General features: G+C 44.3%; 1 protein-coding gene across 3 annotated transcripts in view; it reads right to left on the minus strand.

The window, feature by feature from the left end:
- LOC135513807 (collagen alpha-1(XXVII) chain B-like) overlaps nucleotides 1–24,573 on the minus strand; it is a 113,759-nt gene that overhangs the window by 53,122 nt on the left and 36,064 nt on the right. For all 3 annotated transcript variants that reach the window (XM_064936746.1, XM_064936748.1, XM_064936747.1), the window contains exons 8-20: nucleotides 19,369–19,413; nucleotides 17,608–17,661; nucleotides 15,507–15,551; nucleotides 12,172–12,225; nucleotides 11,490–11,534; nucleotides 6,913–6,966; nucleotides 3,980–4,024; nucleotides 2,305–2,358; nucleotides 2,111–2,155; nucleotides 1,509–1,562; nucleotides 1,352–1,405; nucleotides 1,167–1,220; nucleotides 1,012–1,065 (exon numbers count right to left, since the gene is read on the minus strand). In XM_064936746.1, the coding sequence (XP_064792818.1) occupies nucleotides 1,012–1,065; nucleotides 1,167–1,220; nucleotides 1,352–1,405; nucleotides 1,509–1,562; nucleotides 2,111–2,155; nucleotides 2,305–2,358; nucleotides 3,980–4,024; nucleotides 6,913–6,966; nucleotides 11,490–11,534; nucleotides 12,172–12,225; nucleotides 15,507–15,551; nucleotides 17,608–17,661; nucleotides 19,369–19,413 (657 nt within the window). The remainder of the gene's footprint in view (nucleotides 1–1,011; nucleotides 1,066–1,166; nucleotides 1,221–1,351; nucleotides 1,406–1,508; nucleotides 1,563–2,110; nucleotides 2,156–2,304; nucleotides 2,359–3,979; nucleotides 4,025–6,912; nucleotides 6,967–11,489; nucleotides 11,535–12,171; nucleotides 12,226–15,506; nucleotides 15,552–17,607; nucleotides 17,662–19,368; nucleotides 19,414–24,573) is intronic.

Consider the following 24,573-nt stretch of genomic DNA (forward strand, 5'->3'; position numbering starts at 1 on the left):
GATACTCATTGCTCATAAAAGTGCTTGATCCTGCCAACTACGCCACATGAGGATGTCAAGTAGCTACATTAAAGCCACGTTTATACCTGGTTCTAACATGCATCTTTTTTCGTGATCTTGTCCACATTCTGATTGTGCCCACATTTTCAGACAGGTGTAGACAAGTAAAACATGCATTGTGGTCTGATTATGATCAGGCACACATTGTAGACAGGTGTAGACAAGTAAAACATGCATTGTGGTCTGATTATGATCAGGCACACATTGTAGACAGGTGTAGACAAATAAAACATGCATTGTGGTTTGATTATGATCAGGCACACATTGTAGACAGGTGTAGACAACTAAAACATGCATTGTGATCTGATTATGATCAGGCACACATTGTAGACAGGTGTAGACAACTAAAACATGCATTGTGATCTGATTATGATCAGGCACACATTGTAGACAGGTGTAGACAACTAAAACATGCATTGCGGTCTGATTATGATCAGGCACACATTGTAGACAGATCTGGACAGAGAAACCATTTAAATCATCATTCATATCATTGACAGGTGGCACCATTGACTTATGGCATCAATATTTATCTTAAAAATTATATATATTATTTTGAAAGAATAGCTGTTAAATAATTTGCATACAGGGAGGGACCAGGAGATTTTTATTTATTTATTTAAGCTTTATTTAACAAGGCAAGTTAGTTAAGAACAAATTCTTATTTACAATGACGGCCTAGGAACACTGGGTTAACTGCCTTGTTCAGGGGCAGAACGACAGATTTTGACCTTGTCAGCTCGGGGATTCGATTTAGCATCCTTTCGGTTACTGGCCCAATGCTCTAACCACTAGGCTACCTGCCACCCCAAAGATCTGGTCACAATGCTTACACGGTGGGCGGATATAAGACACATCAGAATGTGGACAAGATCAGGACAAAGGACGCATGTTAGCACCAGGTATAAACAAGGCTTAATAGGTGTGAGAGTTTCATTATAGGCTACTGACCTTTGGGCCCTCTGGGCCGTTGTGACCTGGTGGGCCGATGTCTCCTGGGAAACCCTGAGAACAACCAGACAACAGGTGGTAATCTCTACTATCCATCACAAGGAGAAGGTAAGTCCTGGGTCATGAGAAATATTGACGCCCACACAGGGCCTTACCTCTTGGCCCGGAGGGCCAGGTATACCATCAGGACCCGGCTCACCTGTCGCCCCCTAGGACAGAGACAGCATTGTAGTTTGCTGGATACCCTTTATAGCACTAGCCATTTCAAAAGTGATAACCTAGTAATATACTGTACATGGCCCCTGGTACACATACCCTATATAAGGGTTAATGGACTCACATGTGGCCCTGGTTTCCCTCGAATGCCTGGCAATCCTGGTGAACCCTGGATACCCTGTAAAACAAGGAGAGCCTTTCTGTGAAACGAAAGGATAAACCCCTGATACAGAGACTCAGACGACAGTCATCACCATCTGTTAAGTAGGGAAGTGAAATACCTTGTCACCTTGGAATCCATTCTCTCCTTGTTCCCCTGGAAGACCAACGTCGTCCTGAAGAAAGACAGAGGATAGGAGCGGTGAGAGTTAGGAATACATTGAAAGTACAGTACTAATCCTGCACTCTATTGATGAGTCCTGCAGTCAGCTGAGGGCATGAGGCAGACCCAGTATGACCAGCAGGCAGCTCTAGGGCTGTCAGCTGGTGACCTGTAGACAGCACAGGAACACTGCACATCTGGCTGAGTACAGTATGTGTATATGTGTATGTTTTTACAAAGAAAAGTACATATTTCTCAGTAGTTTATACATACAGTATGTGTGATATATGGAGAATATAGCAAGCCCATGCTCTAAACTAACAGTGATTGATGATAAGCTACAGTAGATACAGTTAGATACCATCTATAGTAGGCTTGAGGGTGGTCTACAAACTGTTCCTGAATCAGATTTATAGAGATGTCTATGGTAGTTTACAGCATGTAACCACCTCGTTCCCAGAGAGCCAGCTGGTAGATGAGAATATATTGCATGGAAACATTTTTATCTGATAGCATGGTTGATTTAAATACAATAGGCTAATAATGAGGTATTCAGATCACCTTATCACCTTTCAGTCCTGGTTCTCCTGGGTTTCCGGGTACCCCCTGAATAACCAGATGAGTAAACAGATATAACATTGCCATAGCGATAGAGATGAACCCCTCTTGAAATGATGGCACCTGCATTATATTACATATACATCATCATGTAACAGCATTTACAGCCAAAGTGAGTAAAGGAGTAGGTTAGTTACCTTGAGTCCACACGGTCCTGGCAAACCCATCATCCCTAGAGGACCCATGTCTCCCTGCCACAAACAACATACAGAACACACACACTTAGAAGACTTGGAATACTTGGAACAGTGCAGTAGAACAACAATATCATACACATTCTCAACAAGCTTGTGAGATGATGTAATGCTCTTGCTCTATGTTCTTTATGGCAACATTTGGGACATCTGCTTAGCTCTGTTTATCATCAACAATATTGCAACAAGGCAAGTCATAAACAGAGATCCCCAACCAAGCAGAGTGTCCTGGAGAGAGAAGCACAGAGCTCCCAAACCAAGCAGAGTGTCCTGGAAAGAGAAGCACAGGCATCGCAAATCAGCAGAGTGTCCTGGGGAGAGAAGCACAGAGATCCCAAACCAAGCAGAGTGTCCTGGAGAGAGAAGCAGAGATCCCCAAACCAAGCAGTGTCCTGGAGAGAGAAGCAAAGAGATCCCCAAACCAAGCAGTGTCCTGGAGAGAGAAGCACAGAGCTCCAAAACCAAGCAGAGTATCCTGGAGAGAGAAGCACAGAGATCCCAAACCAAGCAGAGTGTCCTGGAGAGAGAAGCACATAGCTCCCAAACCAAGCAGAGTGTCCTGGAGAGAGAAGCAAAGAGATCCCCAAACCGAGCAGTGTCCTGGAGAGAGAAGCACATAGATCCCAAACCAAGCAGAGTATCCTGGAGAGAGAAGCACAGGCATCCCCAAACCAGCAGAGTGTCCTGGAGAGAGAAGCACAGAGATCCCAAACCAAGCAGAGTGTCCTGGAGAGAGAAGCATAGAGATCCCAAACCAAGCAGAGTGTCCTGGAGAGAGAAGCATAGAGATCCCAAACCAAGCAGAGTATCCTGGAAAGAGAAGCACAGGCATCCCCAAACCAGCAGAGTGTCCTGGAGAGAGAAGCACAGAGATCCCAAACCAAGCAGAGTGTCCTAGAGAGAGAGGCACATAGATCCCAAACAAAGCAGAGTGTCCTAGAGAGAGAAGCAAAGAGATCCCCAAACCAGCAGAGTGTCCTGGAGAGAGAAGTACAGAGATCCCAAACCAAGCAGAGTGTCCTGGAGAGAGAAGCATAGAGATCCCAAACCAAGCAGAGTGTCCTGGAGAGAGAAGCAAAGAGATCCCCAAACCAAGCAGTGTCCTGGAGAGAGAAGTACAGAGATCCCCAAACCAAGCAGCGTGTCCTGGAGAGAGAATCACAGAGATCCCAAACCAAGCAGAATGTCCTGGAGAGAGAAGTACAGAGATCCCCAAACCAAGCAGCGTGTCCTGGAGAGAGAAGCACAGAGATTTCCAAACCAAGCAGAATGTCCTGGAGAGAGAAGTACAGAGATCCCCAAACCAAGCAGCGTGTCCTGGAGAGAGAAGCACAGAGATCCCAAACCAAGCAGTGTCCTAAAGAGAGAAGCACAGAGATCTCCAAACCAGCAGAGTGTCCTGGAGAGAGAAGCACAGAGCTCCCCAAATCATGCACAGTGTCCTAAAGAGAGAAGCACAGAGCTCCGCAAATCATGCACCGTGTCCTAAAGAGAGAAGCACAGAGATCCCCAAACCAGGCCAAGTGTCCTGGAGAGAGAAGCACAGAGATCCCCAAACAAGGCAGAATGTCCTGGAGAGAAGTACAGAGTGAAGGTACACATGGCTTTAAATACTCACAATGAGGCCAAGAACTCCATTAGGACCAGGGGCTCCCAGCTCTCCCTAAGAAATAAAGAGAGAGAGAGAGATAGAGAGAGAGAGAGCAGATTTCTAAGGTTATAGGCTTTGTTCTAAACAAATACAGGCAGAAGAGAGGCACAGTGTTCCTTTACGCTGCTGGCAAAAGGAGGGGGGAGAGACCCCAGCCCTTGGTTTGTTTGTGTTTTCCCCTGATAGCTTGTGTAATCTCCAGCTCCCATCTCGTGGGCCAGGCCAAGCTAATGAAAGATGGTGCGACACACAGAGAGGGGCTTGTTGTCCCCGGTAATTACCCCACTGCTACATGCCATGCCCATATCCGCTCCAGGGAGAGAGAGAGAGGGAGAGGGGGGAGAGAGGGAGAGGGGGAGGGGGAGAGAGAGAGAGGGAGAGGGGGAGAGAGATAGGAAAATGAGGTGGAAACTGAACTGCACTTTCTAACCTCCTGCCAAATGTATGAACATATTAGAGACACATATTTCCCTCAGATTACACAGACCCACAAAGAATTCGAAAACAAATCCAATTTTGATAAACTCCCATATCTATTAGGTGAAATACCACAGTGTGTCATCACAGCAGCAAGATGTGTGACCTGTTGCCACAAGAAAAGGGCAACCAGTGAAGAACAAACACCATTGTAAATATAACCTATATTTCTATTTATTTATTTTTTCTTTTATACTTTAACTATTTGCACATCATTACAACACTGTATATATACATAATATGACATTTGTATTGTTTATTTCACTTTTGTTTATTATCTATTTCACTTGCTTTGGCAATGTAAACATATGTTTCCCATGCCAATAAAGCCCCTTAAATTGAATTGAATTGATAGGGAGAGAGAGTGAAAGAGATAGACAGCGAGAGCAAGAGAGAGAGAGAAACGGAGAGAGAGGGAGAAAGAGGGGAGAAGGGGGAGGGAGAGGGAGAAAGAGGGGAGCTTTTTCTAAAAGGGGAGATAGATGTTAGAGTCCAGTGTGGCCTTCCTGCCCCCTCCCCCTTCTCCCCTCCCTCCCCCTTCTCCCCTCCCTCCCCCTTCTCCCCTCCCTCCCCCTTCTCTCCTCCCTCCCCCTTCTCTCCTCCCTCCCCCTTCTCCCCCTTCTCTCCTCCCTCCCCCTTCTCCCCTCCCTCCCCCCCCTTCCCCCCCTCTCCCCTCCCTCCCCCTTCTCTCCCTCCCTCCCCCTTCTCCCCCTCCCTCCCCCCTTCTCTCCTCCCCCCTCCTCTCCCCCTTCTCCCCTCCCTCCCCCTTCTCCCCCTCCCTCCCCCTTCTCTCCCCCCCCTTCTCTCCCTCCCCTCCCCCTTCTCTCCCCCTCCCTCCCCCTTCTCTCCCTCCCCCCCCTTCTCTCCCCCCCTCCCCCTTCTCCCCTCCCTCCCCCTTCTCTCCCCCCCCCTTCTCTCCTCCCTCCCCCTTCTCCCCTCCCTCCCCCTTCTCTCCCCCCCCCCCCTTCTCTCCTCCCTCCCCCTTCTCTCTCCCTCCCTCCCCCTTCTCCCCCCCCTCCCTCCCCCCCCTTCTCCCCTCCCTCCCCCTCCCCCCCCCTTTCCCCTCCCCCCTTCCCTCCTCCTCTAGCTTCATTATGACTGAAGGAGAAGTTATTGAGCCAACAGGAACTTTCCCTCTCCCCTGTTGAAACAACAGGGCAGGAAATGGTGTTGAAGAGGTCTGTTGAGGTCAGCCAATCACAATATCTCTATACAGTTGCCACTCATAGAGCTGTTAAGAAAGGTAGAGTTGAGGAAGCTTCAGAACCACATTATGCCCTCATGTCAAACTAACTTGAGTGGGATGTGGTCTAAGAAATTGCTTTAGTGAAGATATGATTATCTTTTTGACCTTGTGAAGTACAATACCCGCTTCATTGCTTGGATACACACACTTATGCAGTGATCTGACTCTCCCAAGTTGTCACCAATGCAGCTACTGAGAAGTACATACGAGTGTATATACTGCTACTATAATAACTAGTTAGCAATGTGAGTGCTCTAGGTTACAGATCTTACAGACATTACTGCAACATTTAAAACAGTAGACAAATTGTCCAGATCTCAGAGTCCAGAGCCCCCTCCCTCATGACTGTGAATGTGGATAACTGTGGTCTGACATGATCAAAGACCAGAACTGGATGCTCTGGGCATGTAACTATATAACAAACTCTCAGGCTGGAATCATTACGGGCTCAGGAGTAGGAAATCCTCAGGAGGTCCCAGGAAGAAGCAAATGAAATAAAATGCAGTGTGGAAGTTTACGTACCCCAACAGGGGAAACTAAAAGGGGTTGTTTTCAATTCATCAAGTGTGACCTCTATTTACCATGTCTTCACCAGACAAATAATGATAGTGTGTGTGTGTGTGTGTGTGTGTGTGTGTGTGTGTGTGTGTGTGTGTGTGTGTGTGTGTGTGTGTGTGTGTGTGTGTGTGTGTGTGAGAGAGAGTTTAAGTAGTGCCTGGAAACAAACAGCCAGGGTATGCAGTTTATACCATTTATGGGCTGATTGAGCCCACTTGACCGCTGTACTACAATGATGTAAATCAGTCATTCAAAATCTCTAAATAGATTGTTGTTGTGTATACTTCAGGAGATAATGCAATGGCTAATTATTGAATCCAAACCAAGATACAAAAACAAAAAGGCGAGACCTGTGACTTTCAAAACAAACAACAGATACCTTCAATAAAGGCTGAAACTCAAATTGCTTTTTTTGTTGTTCAAATACCTTGAGCGTTTGATTGAGCCTGCCTGGAGTACCAGAAGGATGAGCTTTGCACTTTTGGGACTATTCCATTCATTCCATTGCGCCAGCTAAGCTCAATAGAGCACAACATAAGTATTTGAAAGAAAACATATTATCTGAACATAGGTCTGAAGTGATGGCCAGGGGAACAGTCATCTCTGCTGTTTCACTTACTGGGTTTCCGTCTGGTCCTGGTGGTCCCCGCTCGCCAAAGTCCCCAGCAAACCCCTGAGTACACAAACACAAAGAGAGTAGGCATGTTATTACTCTGTACCGGGGTGGCAGAGAGCTGTTAAACACTATGGAAGAAACAGATTGAAACACAACCCTTCTGCAAAGCAACACAATTGTACTAAAAATAATGGTATTGAACCATAATGCTTGGCATGGCCAACCATATCATTACATACCATTACTTTCCCACACCCAGAGTAGTTGACCATGAGAACATGTTGTTGGAATATTGGGCTTCCTAGTATAAACCATAATGGTATGGCTGTATATTAGACATAAAGCTAAAGTATTACGGCATGCACATTGGTTACAATGCAGTATTTGCAGTATTTGTTGCGTGGTTTTGCTTACAGTTCAGTTCAGCACATCAGCAGATAAAATAATAGTGATGCACTTCTAAATGAGTTTAGTTCATGAGTCATTACTTAATTTCCCTTCTAGTAACTACAGTATTCATTTATTGATTCTTTACTTCTCCTTTATGTTTACCCACACTGCACTTCTGGATGTGCGGAAAATAAACAAAACACAATGTCAGCACTCAGTAGACAAACTCCATCCCTGTCAAAGAGGTTTGCAGAATAAACCCCAAGCAAGCGAGCAGCACGTCAAACAGCACTTCCAACAGCACGTCAAGCAGCACGTCCAGCAGCACGTCAAGCAGCACATCAAGCAGCATGTCAAGCAGCACGTCAAGCAGCATGTCAAGCAGCACGTCAAGCAGCACGTCAAACAGCACGTCCAGCAGCACGTCAAGCAGCACGTCCAGCAGCACGTCAAGCAGCACGTCAAGCAGCATGTCAAACAGCACGTCAAGCAGCACGTCAAGCAGCATGTCAAGCAGCACGTCAAGCAGCACGTCAAGCAGCACGTCAAGCAGCATGTCAAGCAGCACGTCAAGCAGCACGTCAAGCAGCACGTCAAGCAGCATGCTCTAAACAAGCTCCTTGGACTCTTTACTCCTAGAGACTGTGTGCGTGCGCAGCGGCAGGAAATTCCATGGCTGAATGTTTGGGAGTGCGCGTGCTGCACTGAGCCTCGCTGGCAGGAGCCCTAACCAGCAGCCTGGGGACTGACTGGCTGGCCCAGGATCTGCTGACTGGGCTCTTTCCTTTCCTCCTCCTCCTGGCTCCATCTGTTCCATTATAAAACCAGAGAACAAGAGCTGTGACGCTATAATAGGCTACACTGAGGCTCTGGGAGGCCGAGGTTTCCGCTAGGCCACACGCTCAACGTGTGCTGCTTGTCACAATGCCAAGGTCAACAACACCTTGCTGTAGCTTCAGCCTTGGCCCTTCTCCATCACAGAATACAAGTACTGTAGTTACTGTATAGACTGTGGTTACTGTATAGACTGTAGTTACTGTATAGAGTGTAGTTACTGTAGCTACTGTAGCTACTGTAGTTACTGTAGTTACTGTATAGACTGTAGTTACTGTAGCTACTGTAGTTACTGTATAGACTGTAGTTACTGTATATACTGTAGTTACTGTAGTTACTGTAGCTACTGTGGTTACTGTATAGACTGTAGCTACTGTAGTTACTGTAGTTACTGTATAGACTGTAGCTACTGTAGTTACTGTATATACTGTAGTTACTGTAGTTACTGTAGTTACTGTATAGACTGTAGCTACTGTAGTTACTGTAGTTACTGTATAGACTGTAGCTACTGTAGCTACTGTAGTTACTGTAGTTACTGTATAGACTGTGCCTGTATGATTAATGGTACTAGTAGTAGAGGTCTCATAGGCCCACAGAGAGAGGATGGAAAATGTAATATTAGATGAAGCGATGGTGATATTACCAGCCATTTCTATTGCAGGAGATATTATTCAGAAGGATGGAATGTGTGTGGCAGGCAGAGTGTTGAGTTAAGCATTAGCAAAACATCTGGGGAAAGTCATACATTGGTAATTGCTGCAATGTGATGCCTTCCAAAATGTGCAAAATGGCGCTTTTACCCAAACATTACAATAGTGTTGGTTTAAACTAAAACATAGCTACTCCGCAGCTCTCGAGTTGTTTTAACTCAAAGACGTTACTTGAAAGATTGCAGGTAGTAACGACATCTGCTGGAAAGGCAATAGGTCTGATCCCAGATTAGATGAGTTCTGTCATATGCAAGTGCCACTCAGAGAACATTACGCTAGTGACTGTGAACACACAGAATGTTTAGACGACTCAATGTAAGGAAGAAAAAGTAGCTACTGAAGATGAGAAGGAGATGGGCTGGTACGGCACCACAGAAACAAACACACAGAGAGATGCCGGCATCAAATGCTAAAGTTGCACTCTCCTCATAAAAAAAATGACATCTTACTAATTTAGCAGACACTCTTATCCAGAGTGATTTACAGGAGCAATTAGGGTTAAGTGCCTTACTCAAGGGCACATCAACAGATTTTCCACCTAACCTACCTTTCGGTTACTGGCCAAATGCTCTTAACAGCGAGGCTACCTCAACAGCTATTTATAGTCTGTGCCAGCTTCAATTGTCGTTCACTGACCATCGTCAGCTTAATAACCCACTTCACCATGTAACATTGTAAAACTGTGCTTGGGAAGAAATCTCTATTACATAAGTCATTTGGAACATCAGGATTTTCCATGTAAGCACATCTCAATATGTTGATGGGAGAATTGGAAATCCCCATGCAGGCGCCAATGAAAATACTTCCCTGGTCTGTGACTAGCTGGGCTGGAATTCCAAAACCAAAAGTTCCTCCACTGCACAAAACATTGTTCCAATGTAATAGATTTTGTTATAGTCTAATGTAAAAGGCTTTGTTATAGTCTAATGTAAAAGTCTTTGTTATAGTCTAATGTAAAAGTCTTTGTTATAGTCTAATGTAAAAGGCTTTGTTATAGTCTAATGTAAAAGGCTTTGTTATAGTCTAATGTAAAAGGCTTTGTTATAGTCTAATGTAAAAGGCTTTGCTATAGTCTAATGTAAAAGGCTTTGCTATAGTCTAATGTAAAAGTCTTTGTTATAGTCTAATGTAAAAGTCTTTGTTATAGTATAATGTAAAAGGCTTTGTTATAGTCTAATGTAAAAGGCTTTGTTATAGTCCAATGTAATAGACTTTGTTATAGTCTAATGTAAAAGGCTTTGTTATAGTCTAATGTAAAATGCTTTGTTATAGTCTAATATAAAAGGCTTTGTTATAGTCTAATGTAAAAGGCTTTGTTATAGTCCAATGTAATATACTTTGTTATAGTCTAATGTAATAGACTTTGTTATAGTCTAATGTAATAGACTTTGTTATAGTCTAATGTAAAAGGCTTTGTTATAGTCTAATGTAAAAGGCTTTGTTATAGTCTAATGTAAAAGGCTTTGTTATAGTCCAATGTAATAGACTTTGTTATAGTCTAATGTAAAAGGCTTTGTTATAGTCTAATGTAAAAGTCTTTGTTATAGTCTAATGTAAAAGGCTTTGTTATAGTCTAATGTAAAAGGCTTTGTTATAGTCCAATGTAATAGACTTTGTTATAGTCTAATGTAAAAGGCTTTGTTATAGTCTAATGTAAAAGGCTTTGTTATAGTCTAATGTAAAAGGCTTTGTTATAGTCCAATGTAATAGACTTTCAAATAACACAGACACAATCAATGTCTCAATTGTCTCAAGGCTTATAAACGCTTATTTAACCTGTCTCCTCCCCTTCATCTACACTGATTGAAGAGGATTTAACAAGTGATCAATAAGGGATCATAGCTTTCACCTGGATTCACCTGTTCAGACAACATCAAGGAAAGAGCATGTCATGTTCTTAATGTTTTGCAAACTCCGTGTATAATCAATGGGATAGTTGCCAATAGTGTCCTAGTTGTAGTCCGTTGAGATCTCATCCTATTCTAAATGATATACTGTATAGACTAGTGGAAATATGCAAACAGACTCGAGGCTCAAGGTGTAGCCAGCCATCTCAAGAGTGAAAAGACAACAGTCTTCAACAGTCTTCCACTGTGGTTGTGTGGAGGCTACCACAACATGTATCACTGATGTATGTTTAAAGCCAAGATGCCCCCATACACACTCAAGGCTGTTCCTCTGAATAATAGCCATGCCATACTCACTAAATTACACTAGCTGTATCTTTAAAGGGCAATTCTGACACTTTTCAACCTCATATTCATCATCTCCAGCACCAAACCAGTATCTAGCTTGTTTCTATGGTCGGTGGTTAAAAATATTAGAAGAAAGGCCCTTTAAAAAAGGCTTCTCTGTGACATCACAGGGTAGTATTAGAAGTAAAAACCTGTGAGTTTCAACCTGCAACATGTTCCTGGACCAAGGGAGGGTATTTTCCTGCTCCCCGCGTCACCGCTTTAACTTTTGGTGAACTTTTAAACTGTTTTTACATATGTTGACACTGATATTGTGCTGGAGATAATGAAAATTAGGTTGAAAAGTGGTGGAATTGACCTTTAAGTTATGACAGAAGGTGAAAAAAGGAAAAGATGAGTTCATGGTATTATTGCATTCTCTATAAAAAGGTATGTGGAGAGAAATCTTTACCGGCCTACCCATCTTGCCCTTCTTCCCATGAACACCAGGGATTCCCTGAGGAAGTAGAGAAAGAGACAAGGATGGGAAAAGAAAAAAGAGAGGAGGGAAACAGCAAAATAAGAGGCAAATGTCAATAATAATGTAATATTTATTTTACAAGCAGATTATGAATGTTTCTTTAAGGTAGCCTACTAGAACCAATACACATACTGTATCAAATGGAAGCTAGTGCAAGCATGTCCAAAAATACTCTCTAATATAGCCTACAATTCTACTCCAGTGGCCTGGGGGGGTTCTGGGAAAATGAGTCTTCATCAGGCTATTCCAAAGCAGCTCTTAGTGTTAGACCATCTCCTGACTATTATCCAACGAGTAGGGATGGCTGGAATTCCACCAGCACTTGATCCTGTATTGGGGGATGACTCCAGTCATCTTACTGCTAGCATTTCATCCAGTGTAAGCACCTCTATTTCACAATCATTTAAACTCACTAAGGGTTAGATCAGATCATCCTGACTGATAATAATGCCCACAGGAGGGTTTTCAGCTACTGTGTACCCCTCCCATAGGACTAAGAGAGGTGGTCTCTTTTTAGTGCCAGTAATGCACCAAACAACTAATTCAAAGAGGTAGAAAGGTTATTGTATAGTTATTCATTTTCATATTCTAGGAGATATTCTGGACTACTTACTCTCTCACCATCAGGTCCAGGAAGGCCAAAAACCCCAGGGATTCCTATGAAACCCTGCAGAAATATTGGTGGGATAAAGGGGTATAGGTGACAGGAAGAGGATAAGGAGAGTGGGATGACAAGGGGAGAGCAGAGAGTAATGGAAGGGAGGGAGGAAGGAAGTGAAATAAGGGTCATGGAATAAAGCAGAGGAGAGGAGACAGATAAAGAAATGGATAGTGAAGAAGGAGGTGGGGGAAGAGAGTGGGGTGAGGAGAATAGAGGGATGAGGGACAAAAAGGAGATCAATTACATTTCTATAACTCTCTTCTTTGGTTTCATCACATCAGTGTGGCTTTAGTCCTTTTTGGTGAGATTCTGTTGGCCGTAGGGGTGGGGCTCTTCGTGAAGAACAAAGCCTTGAGGCAAGTGTATATGCCCATGGACTGCATGGTGCTGCCTTCCACGATGTAGTCCAAGGGCACATACCCTCACGTCAGGGATCTCTGATGATTCCAGGGTGGCTGCTTACTGATGGAGGGCTAGATGAGGGAGAGAGGAGGGCTAGATGAGGGAGGAAGGAGGGAGAGAGGAGGGCTAGATGAGGGAGGGAGGAGGGCTAGAGGAGGGAAGGAGGAGGGCTAGAGGAGGGCTCGAGGGCTAGATGAGGGAGGGAGGAGAGAGAGAGAAGGGCTAGATGAGGGAGGGAGGAGGGAGAGAGGAGGGAAGGAGGAGGGCTAGAGGAGGGCTTGAGGAGGGCTAGAGGGAGGGAGGAGGGCTAGAGGAGGGAGGGAGGAGGGCTAGAGGAGGGAGGAGCGAGAGAGGAGGGGGAGAGGAGGGCTAGAGGAGGGCGAGAGGAGGGAGAGAGGATGGCTAGAGGAGGGTGAGAGGAGGGGGAGAGGAGGGGGAGAGGAGGGAGAGAGGAGGGCTAGAGGAGCGAGAGAGGAGGAAGAAAGGAGGGCTAAAGGAGGGAGAGAGGAAGGCTAGAGGAGGGAGAGAGGAGGGAGAGAGGAGGGCTAGAGGAGGGCTAGAGGAGGGGGAGAGGGGGGCTAGAGGAGGGCTAGAGGAGGGGAGAGGAGGGAGAGAGGAAGGAGAGAGGAGGGCTAGAGGGGGGGGGAGTGGGAGGCATATGGGAACTGGAGGACAAGATATGATCAAAGGGAAAAAATACATTCAAGAGTCAACAGGACCATGTTGGTCTTCAGATGAAAGCCAACAGAAGGGTGCAGGGTGGTATCGCTGTTGGTACTATACTAGCAACAACAAATACAACAATAACAACAACAAATATCAACAAATATCACCAGCAACAACAATTGACATTCAGGTGAAAAGTTTTTCAACACAAGCTAATTACTTTTACAGCACCTCAAATCTCTTGTTGTACCAGCATCACCACAAAGAGCTCTGTGATTTTAATCATGGTGAGTTAACAGGGCCAGCTTTTTCGACGAATGGTGTTTACGTTATGGCTTTTTATGTGACCGCTCTGGTCTTGTTGATTTATTTAACATGCTTTTCACAGTTTATTTAACACAGCAAGTGGCTAGAGACCTCTAGAACAAAGTCATCTTTAGAGTAGGGTGTACTGTACTGTACAAACAGAGAATGTGAGTGTGTGGCCTTACTTTTTTCAAAAACCATACTGTGTTTTAATATGCCTTGGGCAGGCACCCTGGTTGAATGTGATGCTCTCTGACTTTGACAGAAGTCATAAAGAATCTTCTAAACATATTTCAATAATATGACTGTATTGGCAGTGGATTTATACAGGAAGTAAATAGAACATGATAGAAATCATATCAAACAGTGAATATTCAGTAAGGTTCATTTGGTACATATCATTCTATAAAAACAAATACAGTGCATTCAGGAGGAATTCAGACCCATTGTGTTTTTAGTAACATCATTATTCTAAAATGGATTAAACATTTTTTTAAATCATCAATCTACACACAATATCCCATAAATACAAAGTGAAAACAGGCTTTTTAGAAATTTTTGTATTCAAAATAAAAAAAAAACATGAATCCCTTATTTACATAAGTATTCAGAGCCTTGACACCCAAAACCATGACACCTGAAATGGAGCTGAGGTGCATCCTGTTCCCATTGATCACCCTTAAGATGTTTCTCCAACTTGATTGGAGTCCACTGGTGGTAAATTCAGCTCATTAGACATTATTTAGAAATGCACACACCTCTCCATATAAGGTCCCACAGTTGACAGTGCATGGCAGAGCAAAAACTAAGCCATGAGGTCGAAGGAATTGTCCGTAGTGCTCCAAGACATTATTGTGTTGAGGCACAGATCTGGGGAAGGGTACCAAAAGGGTGCTAGCCGTCTAGCCAAACTGAGCAATTGGGGGAGAAGGGCCTTGGTCAGGGAAGTGACAATGAACCCAATGGTCACTCTGACAGAGCTGCAGAGTTCCTCTGTGGAGATGGGAGAACCTTCCAGAAGGACAACCATCTCTGCAGCACTCAACCTATCAGGCCTTTATGGTAGAGTGACAGCCCTCTTGGAGTTTGCCAAAAGGCACCTAAAGGACTCTCAGACCATGAGAAACAAGATTCTCTGGTCTGATGAAACCAAGATTGAACTCTTTGGCCTGAATGCCAAGTGTCATATCTGGAGGAAACCTGGTACCATCTTTACGGTGAAGCATGGTGGTGGCTGCATCATGCTGTGGGGAAGTTTTTCAGCGGCAGGGACTTAGAGACGAGTGACAGGACAACGACCCTAAAAACACAGCCAAGACAACACAGGAGTGGCTTCGTGATAAGTCTCAGAATGACCTTGAGTGGCCCAGCCAGAGCCCGGACTTGTACCCGATCAAACATCTCTGGAGAGGCCTGAAAATAGCTGTACAGCGACGTTCCCCCATCCAACCTGACAGAGCTTGAAAGGATCTGCAGAGAAGAATGGGAGAAACTCCCCAAATACAGGTGTGCCAAACTTGTAGCGTCATACCCAAGAAGACTGCCAAAAGTGCTTCAACAAAGTACTGAGTAAACGGTGTGAATACTTAAATGTGATATATTTACGTTTTAAATTTTTTATACATTTGCAAACATGTATTTGCTTTGTCATTGTGGGGTATTGTGCGTAATTGATGAGATAATGAAAATTAAAAAATCAATTTTAGAATAAGCCTGAAATGCAACAAAATGTGGAAAAAGTCAAGGGGTCTGAATACTTTCCAGATGCTCTGTATCTGTCACATTTATCAGACAGAAACACTCAAAACAGAACAAACAGCACAGTCAAGTTATATAGTATCTTGACAACTGATTAACAACCCTATACAGAACAGAGATAGTACTTTGTTAGTGCCATTTTTTAGATGACTCACCCGGACTCCTTTAGGCCCCATAATGCCAACAGGCCCAGGTAAACCCTACAGAGCACAGCATAACAAATTACATTACAAATGGATTTACGTAAAGCATTTCATAATGCATACAATACATTACATGTGTAATGTCCATAAAACAGATAGAATTGTAAGTGGATTGGACCCAAATTGTAATTAGTGCTTCACTATACTTTCACATAGTGCTATCATAACTAACTGACGATTATTCATTTTGGCTGAATATTTCCAACATGTGTTTACAGGCATGCAGATTAGTGGAGGGACGGTCTTGTTTGGGACTCATAGAACATCTCCATTAGGTCATCTTGAAGTTGAGAAGACGTCAATGAACATACATGGGCTCTATCTGCACTGTCTCAATTGGTCCAGTGATTCACACTGTCTCAACTCCTCAGGAGACCAGCTGGTCCAGTGATTCACACTGTCTCAACTGATCCAGTGATTCACACTGTCTCAACTCCTCAGGAGACCAGCTGGTCCAGTGATTCACACTGTCTCAACTGATCCAGTGATTCACACTGTCTCAACTCTTCACTGTAGCCAGTGATTCACAGTCCACAGTTGGTAGGGGGTGCTAAAACCTAATCCATCAGTCTGAAGTGTGTGGGTGTCTGAAGTGTGTGTCTAGCTAGGGAGTTACAACAGTGTGTGTGTGTGTGTGTGTGTGTGTGTGTGTGTGTGTGCGTGCGTGTATATCTGGGGAGTTACAACAGTGTGTGTGTGTGTGTGTGCGTGCGTGTGTGTGTGTGTGTGCGTGCGTGTGTGTGTATATCTGGGGAGTTACAACAGTGTGTGTGTGTGTGTGTGTGTGTGTGTGTGTGTGTGTGTGTGTGTGTGTGTGTGTGTGTGTGTGTGTGTGTGTGTGTGTGTGTGTGTGTGTGTGTGTGTGTGTGTGCGTGCGTGCGTGCGTGTGTGTGTGTATATCTGGGGAGTTACAACAATGACAGGGTAAGAGCACTAAAGATACAGAGACAAAACACTCCGCCCCAGGTCTGAACTCTAAGCTAACATAAACATTTTCTAACAAGCCGAGCTATGAGTGATTCTGCAGCTGTGCGTGTGTGTAGGCGGCGTTACAAACATGCGTTCTGTTCTGGACAGCAGGGAGGAAGCATGTTTTACCTCGTGGAGAAACCCACATACTACTCGTCAATGAGAGACTTTTAAAAACGTATTCAAATGATATTCCCAGAAGTGGCAGCGCTGCATGAAACGCACAGTGTGAGCTACTAAAGACTCCTACGGAAACGTATTCCATGGGAGGAGCAGCTACGTTAGTCACAGATTGATTGCATTTCCATGTTCAGTCAAGGTATTGACTACTAAGTAAAAGCCTATGGCAAATCCAGGGGCAGCAAACCGAAGAATCATATCTCTAATCCTGTCACAGGTGCTTTTGACAGTCTTACAGTGTTGCAGCTCTTTCAAAGACCCTTTCATTCTCTCTGCCCACCTCGTCCAGAGTGTTTACATGCCCAATCCCTCACTCTAGCCTCTTATGAGCGGAGTGTGTTTGGTGTGTGAACTGTAGCCCCGCTTAGCCTTAGCTTTATCCAGCACCGGAACACGAGACATGAGTGTGTTTACTGTGTGTACTGTAGCCCTGCTTAGCTTAGCCTTAGCTAGCACCTCTCTCTCTCTCTTACAGCTGTTAATGTACTGTATGGTGTACTGTAGCCCTGCTTATCTTAGCCTTAGCTAGCACCTCTCTCTCTCTTACAGCTGTTAATGTACTGTATGGTGTGTGTAGCCCTGCTTAGCTTAGCCTTAGCTAGCACCTCTCTCTTTCTTACAGCTGTTAATGTACTGTATGGTGTGTGTAGCCCTGCTTAGCTTAGCCTTAGCTAGCACCTCTCTCTTACAGCTGTTAATGTACTGTATGGTGTGTGTAGCCCTGCTTAGCTTAGCCTTAGCTAGCACCTCTCTCTTTCTTACAGCTGTTAATGTACTGTATGGTGTGTGTAGCCCTACTTAGCTTAGCCTTAGCTAGCACCTCTCTCTTTCTTACAGTTGTTAATGTACTGTATGGTGTGTGTAGCCCTGCTTTACCAGCACCACGACACTAGATTTACTGCACCTGCCTGCCAGGATAACCTTTGGCCCCTGGGCTTCCGTCTGCCCCTTGCTCGCCCTGCAGAAAGAGGGAAAGGAGAGAAGGAGTGAGTGAGATGAGAGAGAAGGATTGAGATGAAAGAGGGGGGCCATTCTCAGCCTCCATGTCGTTGGAGTGAAGCAGTGTGAGTTCAGGAAGAGGGGGAAATACAGGGAGAGGGTTCCATCTACACACTTCATAAAGACCCTTTGTTTCGTCAGAACTGCGTTTGGAAGGCAGGAGAGCCACTGCAAAGTTCAACTGACTCCCAGTGGGTAGTTTTACGTTGTGGTAGAACCACGTACAGTTGGACTACTGTACAGTAGTAATCTGTTAATCATGGGGCTTTCCTTCACTAAAATATTTTCCATGTGGTGAAATAAATCTTCAATTAATCCCTTCATGAAACTTGAAATACTTAATTTTTTAAAACTTTAAATATATGCAAAGAACAACATGGTTTTTTAATGAATGGAACATTACCGCTTATTTGTAATGAGAGCCAACCAATGTAATTACAGACTACCGGCAATGATGTTAATGCATCATGCATTTTCATTTCCCACTGAAAACCCAAACACGAACTTCGCTGTGAGAGCCCAGTGTTGCATACAGCAACAGAAGAGCCAAAGAGGCTCAGTGATACTCTAGATCACTAGGACATTTCCTGACCACATCAGCCTGACCAGGAACAACTCTGGGCCCTACGTATAGCCTTTAACTAAGGCCCAGATCATGTTCCTGCTCAGGCCATGTGGTCAGTGAGAACTCAAGACTCTTTGTACTGATAGTACACTACACATTGCACATTCTTTCTAGTGAATGTAAACGCACTAAACGCTATTTTTAGTATTTCTTTGGATTCCCTGGGAGAAGTGACCTTAGGTTGTCCAGACTATTTGACCCACTTTAAGCTCTGCCAAAAACTAAATTTCTCTGGCCAAGATTGCTTAAGAACTAATGTGTTCATGTTTAACATCCTCCCCTGACAAGGCTTAGTCTCCTCCTCCTTCTAATGGCCTTATTTTTCTTCTCGGATCTCTCTCTCGCTCTCTCTTGCTATATATATATATATATATATATATATATATATATATATATATCTTTTCCTTCTCTCTATCTCTCTCCTTCCCTCCCACTCCCTTTGTCTCTCTCTCTCTCTCTCTCTCTCTCTCTCTCTCTCTCTCCCCCTCTCCCTCTCTCCCTCTTTTATTTGTTCTGTTCAGGAATTCATGTTTGGGTCCTCAGGGAGCAATGTGTTCTGACAGCCGAGCCATAGCTTCAGCTTCATTGGGTAAACAGATGGAGAGTCTATTGTCTGATGTATGCAGTGGTTTAAACACAGTTTAGGTTGAAGATGACGAAGGATAAGACAACGGGATTCTAATATCCCATGACACTTTGCAAAAATCTTTTAAATGCACTGGTCCAATGAATTTGCTAAGTGTTCTATAGCTGCTGCATGGAATGTTTCTTAACCTGTATATATTCGACCGAGGACGCAGTCAGGAAGACCGACACATTAATACCAGTTCAAAGACACAGAAAGAAGGCAGTTAAAATAACTACTGAAACAAGCAAAACTATATGAAGCTGTTACTCATGAGAATACGTTTCATGTAACAGTGCTTTGCAGAAGCTGCCCAATCTGCAATAGGTCTTTACCAGACCAGATTCTGAGCTATCCTATGTTCATGTATCGTTAGCAGAAGTTATTGATACCATATGATAGAACAGAATACTCACAGAATCTCCTGGTTGACCAGCAGGACCTGGATGGCCTTTCTGTCCCTGCAGAGAGAGGAACAATACAGTTTGAAAACTTTGTATAGATATGATAAGGATCACATAACTCCTCATATCAGGGATATGAATAGTACCGATATGCTATGCTTCATTTCAGTTACCAAGTTCAGTTACCATAGAAACAAGATACTGACTCACATGTAGTCAATCAGAGACCAGTGGAACATTAACGAAGTTCTGAGAAGAGGAAAGGAGGGAAATAGTATAGAGGAGTTTTTGATCAAAGAGTTCCTTGAAAATCTCAAGGTTCTGTTATGTAAGAACACACACACACACACACACTGTGTGGAGCTGAAATCATGTCAGAGTGTTTCCCTGTGTTTAATTACTGTATGTTTACTGGAGGAGACTCCTCACCTCACACGCTTCAAGATTGCTTCGATCACGTGGACTGGGATATGTGCCGGATAGCGCCGAACAACATCGATTTATACACTGATTCGGTGAGTGAGTTTATTAGCAAGTGTTGTACCCACAGTGACCATTAAAACCTTCCCCAACCAGAAACCGTGGATTGATGGCAGCATTCGCACAAAACTGAAAGCTCAATCCACTGCTTTTAATCAGGGCAAGGCGACCAGAAACATGACCGAATACAAACAGTGTAGCTATTCCCTCTGCAAGGCAATCAAACAAGCTAAGCGTCAGTATAGACAAAGTAGAGTCGCAATTCAGCGGCTCAAACACGAGACGTATGTGGCAGGGTCTACAGTCAATTACAGACTACAAAAAGAAAACCAACCCAATCGTGGACATCGATGTCTTGCTCCCAGACAAACTAAACAACTTCTTTGCTCGCTTTGAGGACAATACAGTGCCAACGACACGACCCGTTACCAAAACCTGCGGGCTCTCCTTCACTGCAGCCAAAGTGAGTAAAACATTTAAACGTGTTAACCCTTGCAAGGCTGCCGGCCCAAAGAGCATCCCTAGTCGCGTCCTCAGAGCATGCGCAGACCAGCTGGCTGGTGTGTTTACGGACATATTCAATCAATCCCTATCCCAGTCTGCTGTTCCCACATGATTCAAGAGGGCCACCATTGTTCCTGTTCCCAAGAAAGCTAAGGTAACTAAGCTAAATGACTATTGCTCCATAGCACTCATCATGAAGTGCTTTGAGAGACTAGTCAAGGATCATATCACCTCCACCCTACCTGACAACCTAGACCCACTCCAATTTGCTTACCGCCCCAATAGGTCCACAGACGACTCAATCGCAATCACATCACACAAGTCTTGGCTGATTTCTTTTGATTTTCCCATGATGTCAAGCAAAGATGCACTGAGTTTGAAGGTAGGCCTTGAAATACATCCAAGGTATGTACATCCAATCAATACATTCAATTGACTCAAATTATGTCAAATAGCCTATCAGAAGCTCCTAAAGCCATGACATAATTTTCTGGAATTTTCCAAGCTGTTTAAAGACACAGTCAATTTAGTGTATGTAAACTTCTGACCCACTGGAATTGTGATACAGTGAATTATAAGTGAAATAATCTGTCTGTAAACAATTGTTGGAAAAATTACTTGTGTCATGCACAAAGTAGATGTCCGAACCGACTTGCCAAAACTAACGTTTGTTAACAAGAAATTTGTGGAGTGGTTGAAAAACCTAGGTCTATGTAAACTTCCGATATCAACTATGTGTTTCTCTGTGTGTGTATATGTGTGTGTGTGTATATGTGTGTGTATGTATATGTGTATATGTGTGTGTATATATATGTGTTGGTGTATATGTGTGTGTATGTGTCTGTGCATGTATATGTGTGTATGTGTGTGTGTTATGTGTGTGTATATGTGTGTGAATGTGTGTGTATATGTGTGTGTATGTGTGTATATGTGTGCGTATGTGTGTGTATGTATATGTGTGTGAATGTGTGTGTGCATATATGGATGTGTGTCTATGTGTGTGTGTCTATGTGTGTGTATATGAGTGTGTATATGTGTGTATATGTGTGTGTATGTGTGTGTGTGTGTGTATGTATATGTGTGTGTATTTGTGCGTGTATATATGTTTATATAAGTGTGTGTATATAAGTGTCTGTGTATAAGTGTGTGTATGTATATGTGTATATATGTATATGTGTGTGTGTGTGTATGTATATGTGTGTATTTGTGCGTGTATATATGTTTATATAAATGTGTGAGTATAAGTGTCTGTGTATAAGTGTGTGTATGTATATGTGTATATATGTGTGTGTATGTGTGTGTGTGTGTATATATATATATATATATATATATAGCACTGACAGGCTGACCCCCCCCCACCCCTTCAACCTCTGCAGCAATGCTGGCAGCACTCATACGTCTGTTTCCCAAAGACAACCTCTGGATATGACGCTGAGCACGTGCACTCAACTTATTTGGTCGACCATGGCGAGGCCTGTTCTGAGTGGAACCTGTCCAGTTAAACCGCTGTATGGTCTTGGCCACTGTGCTGCAGCTCAGTTTCAGGGTCTTGGCAATCTTCTTATAGCCCAGGCCATCTTCATGTAGAGCAACAATTATTTTTTTCAGATCCTCAAAGAGTTCTTTGCCATGAGGTGCCATGTTGAACTTCCAGTGACCAGTCAGTATGAGGGAGTGTGAGATCGATGACACCAAACACACCTGCTCCCCATTCACACCTGAGACCTTGTTACACTAACGAGTCACATGACACCGGGGAGGGAAGATGGCTAATTGGGCCCAATTTGGACATTTTCACTTAGGGGTGTACTCACTTTTGTTGCCAGCGGTTCAGACATTAATGGCTGTGTGTTGAGTTATTTTGAGAGGACAGCAAATTTACACTGTGATACAAGCTGTACACTCACTACTTTACATTGTAGCAAAGTGTAATTTCTTCAGTGTTGTCACATGAAAAGATATACTCAAATATTTACAAAAATGTGAGGGGAGTACTCACTTTTGTGATATACTGTATGTGTGCATATGTGTGTGTGTGTATATATATATGTGTGTATATGTGTGTATATATATTCTATATCCTACAGTTTACATACAGACCACCCACCACAGCATGCGGTTCCAAACGCCATCTACAAAAGTTTACATACAGACATTATGGGATACTTCTATGCAGCCAAGCCATTATCTTACAGGTGATTCGTAAACAGAGGCCTGGATTTTTTTCTGTCCCTGCTACCAATCAAGCACCACCTGAAGACCGAAATACACTATATTAGGTCTTTACTGCCCAGTTCACTGGAGCAGAGTCAATGGCACCCTATTCCCTGTATAGCGCTAATACTTTTGACCGTAGCCTTATGAGGACAAGGAAGGAGCCAATGCACGTCCATGGAGAAGGGAAAGGAGGGAAGAATATGTCTGGGCTCCAGAACCAGCGACATACAGCTGAGCACCGAGAAGAGAAATGCTGCAGTCTCTGATCTGAGGCTCCCTGCCAGAGAGACAGAGGAGAGGAGTAGTCTCTGATCTGAGGCTCCCTGCCAGAGAGACAGAGGAGCAGTCTCTGATCTGAGCCTCCCTGCCAGAGAGACAGAGGAGAGGAGTAGTCTCTGATCTGAGGCTCCCTGCCAGAGAGACCGAGGAGAGGAGTAGTCTCTGATCTGAGCCTCCCTGCCAGAGAGACAGAGGAGCGGTCTCTGATCTGAGCCTCCCTGCCAGAGAGACAGAGGAGAGGAGTAGTCTCTGATCTGAGGCTCCCTGCCAGAGAGACAGAGGAGCAGTCTCTGATCTGAGCCTCCCTGCCAGAGAGACAGAGGAGAGGAGTAGTCTCTGATCTGGCCTCCCTGCCAGAGAGACAGAGGAGCAGTCTCTGATCTGAGCCTCCCTGCCAGAGAGACAGAGGAGAGGAGTAGTCTCTGATCTGAGGCTCCCTGCCAGAGAGCCCGAGGAGAGGAGTAGTCTCTGATCTGAGCCTCCCTGCCAGAGAGACAGAGGAGCGGTCTCTGATCTGAGCCTCCCTGCCAGAGAGACAGAGGAGAGGAGTAGTCTCTGATCTGAGCCTCCCTGCCAGAGAGACAGAGGAGCAGTCTCTGATCTGAGCCTCCCTGCCAGAGAGACAGAGGAGAGGAGTAGTCTCTGATCTGAGGCTCCCTGCCAGAGAGACCGAGGAGAGGAGTAGTCTCTGATCTGAGCCTCCCTGCCAGAGAGACAGAGGAGCGTTCTCTGATCTGAGCCTCCCTGCCAGAGAGACAGAGGAGAGGAGTAGTCTCTGATCTGAGCCTCCCTGCCAGAGAGACAGAGGAGCAGTCTCTGATCTGAGCCTCCCTGCCAGAGAGACAGAGGAGCAGTATCTGATCTGAGGCTCCCTGTCTACATGTGTGCCATTGAAGGCGTATTTCAGTCCGAATGTGAAGTGAACATAAGCCCAGCTAGTTGAATAATGTGATTCAAATAGCCATGTAGTATCTGTTGCTATAAACTGTATTGGAGGAGAAGTGTGTGCCTGAACACATAGTTCTGAGCAGTGTATACAGCCATTGCTCTCGGTTTAGAGAACATCAAAGAAAACACTACTTTATCATAAATATAATAATATATAGGAACGAGGCAGGGTCTTGACCATGATCCACAGTTGTACATGCACGTCACAAGCTCTAATCTCTCCCATCTTGTATGAAGCAGTAAAATGACTTTGGCAGACAAATAATATTCTTTCCTTTGGATTCTTTCATTATAAATGAGAAACTGGCTTCATGTTCTCATGTCTTTCATCCCCATGTTACAATATTAACTGTGACAGAGATTAGTAGTAAATATGCCATTTTGCACAAATTCCACCCTTCACCAATGCCATTCTCTCCTGAACAAATAGGAAACCTAACCAAGGCCCATCCACCAAACGTGTCAGACCATTACCTATAGCCAGGAATATGAAGGGAAAGTCTAGGAGAAAAAAGACTCAGCTAGTGTCTAATAACCATCAGAGCAATTTCAATATGCCAATGATATCATGGCTGGGCTGGCAGTGGAAAGAGCATGGTCCAGACGCATGTGAGCAAGCATGCTACCATTCACACACACACACACACGCACGCACGCACGCACGCACGCACGCACACACACACACACACACACACACACACACACACACACACACACACACACACACACACACACACACACACACACACACACACACACACACACACACACACACACACACACACCGCT

The sequence above is a fragment of the Oncorhynchus masou genome, chromosome 25, assembly GCF_036934945.1.
Source record: "Oncorhynchus masou masou isolate Uvic2021 chromosome 25, UVic_Omas_1.1, whole genome shotgun sequence".
Taxonomy (NCBI): Eukaryota; Metazoa; Chordata; class Actinopteri; order Salmoniformes; family Salmonidae; genus Oncorhynchus; species Oncorhynchus masou.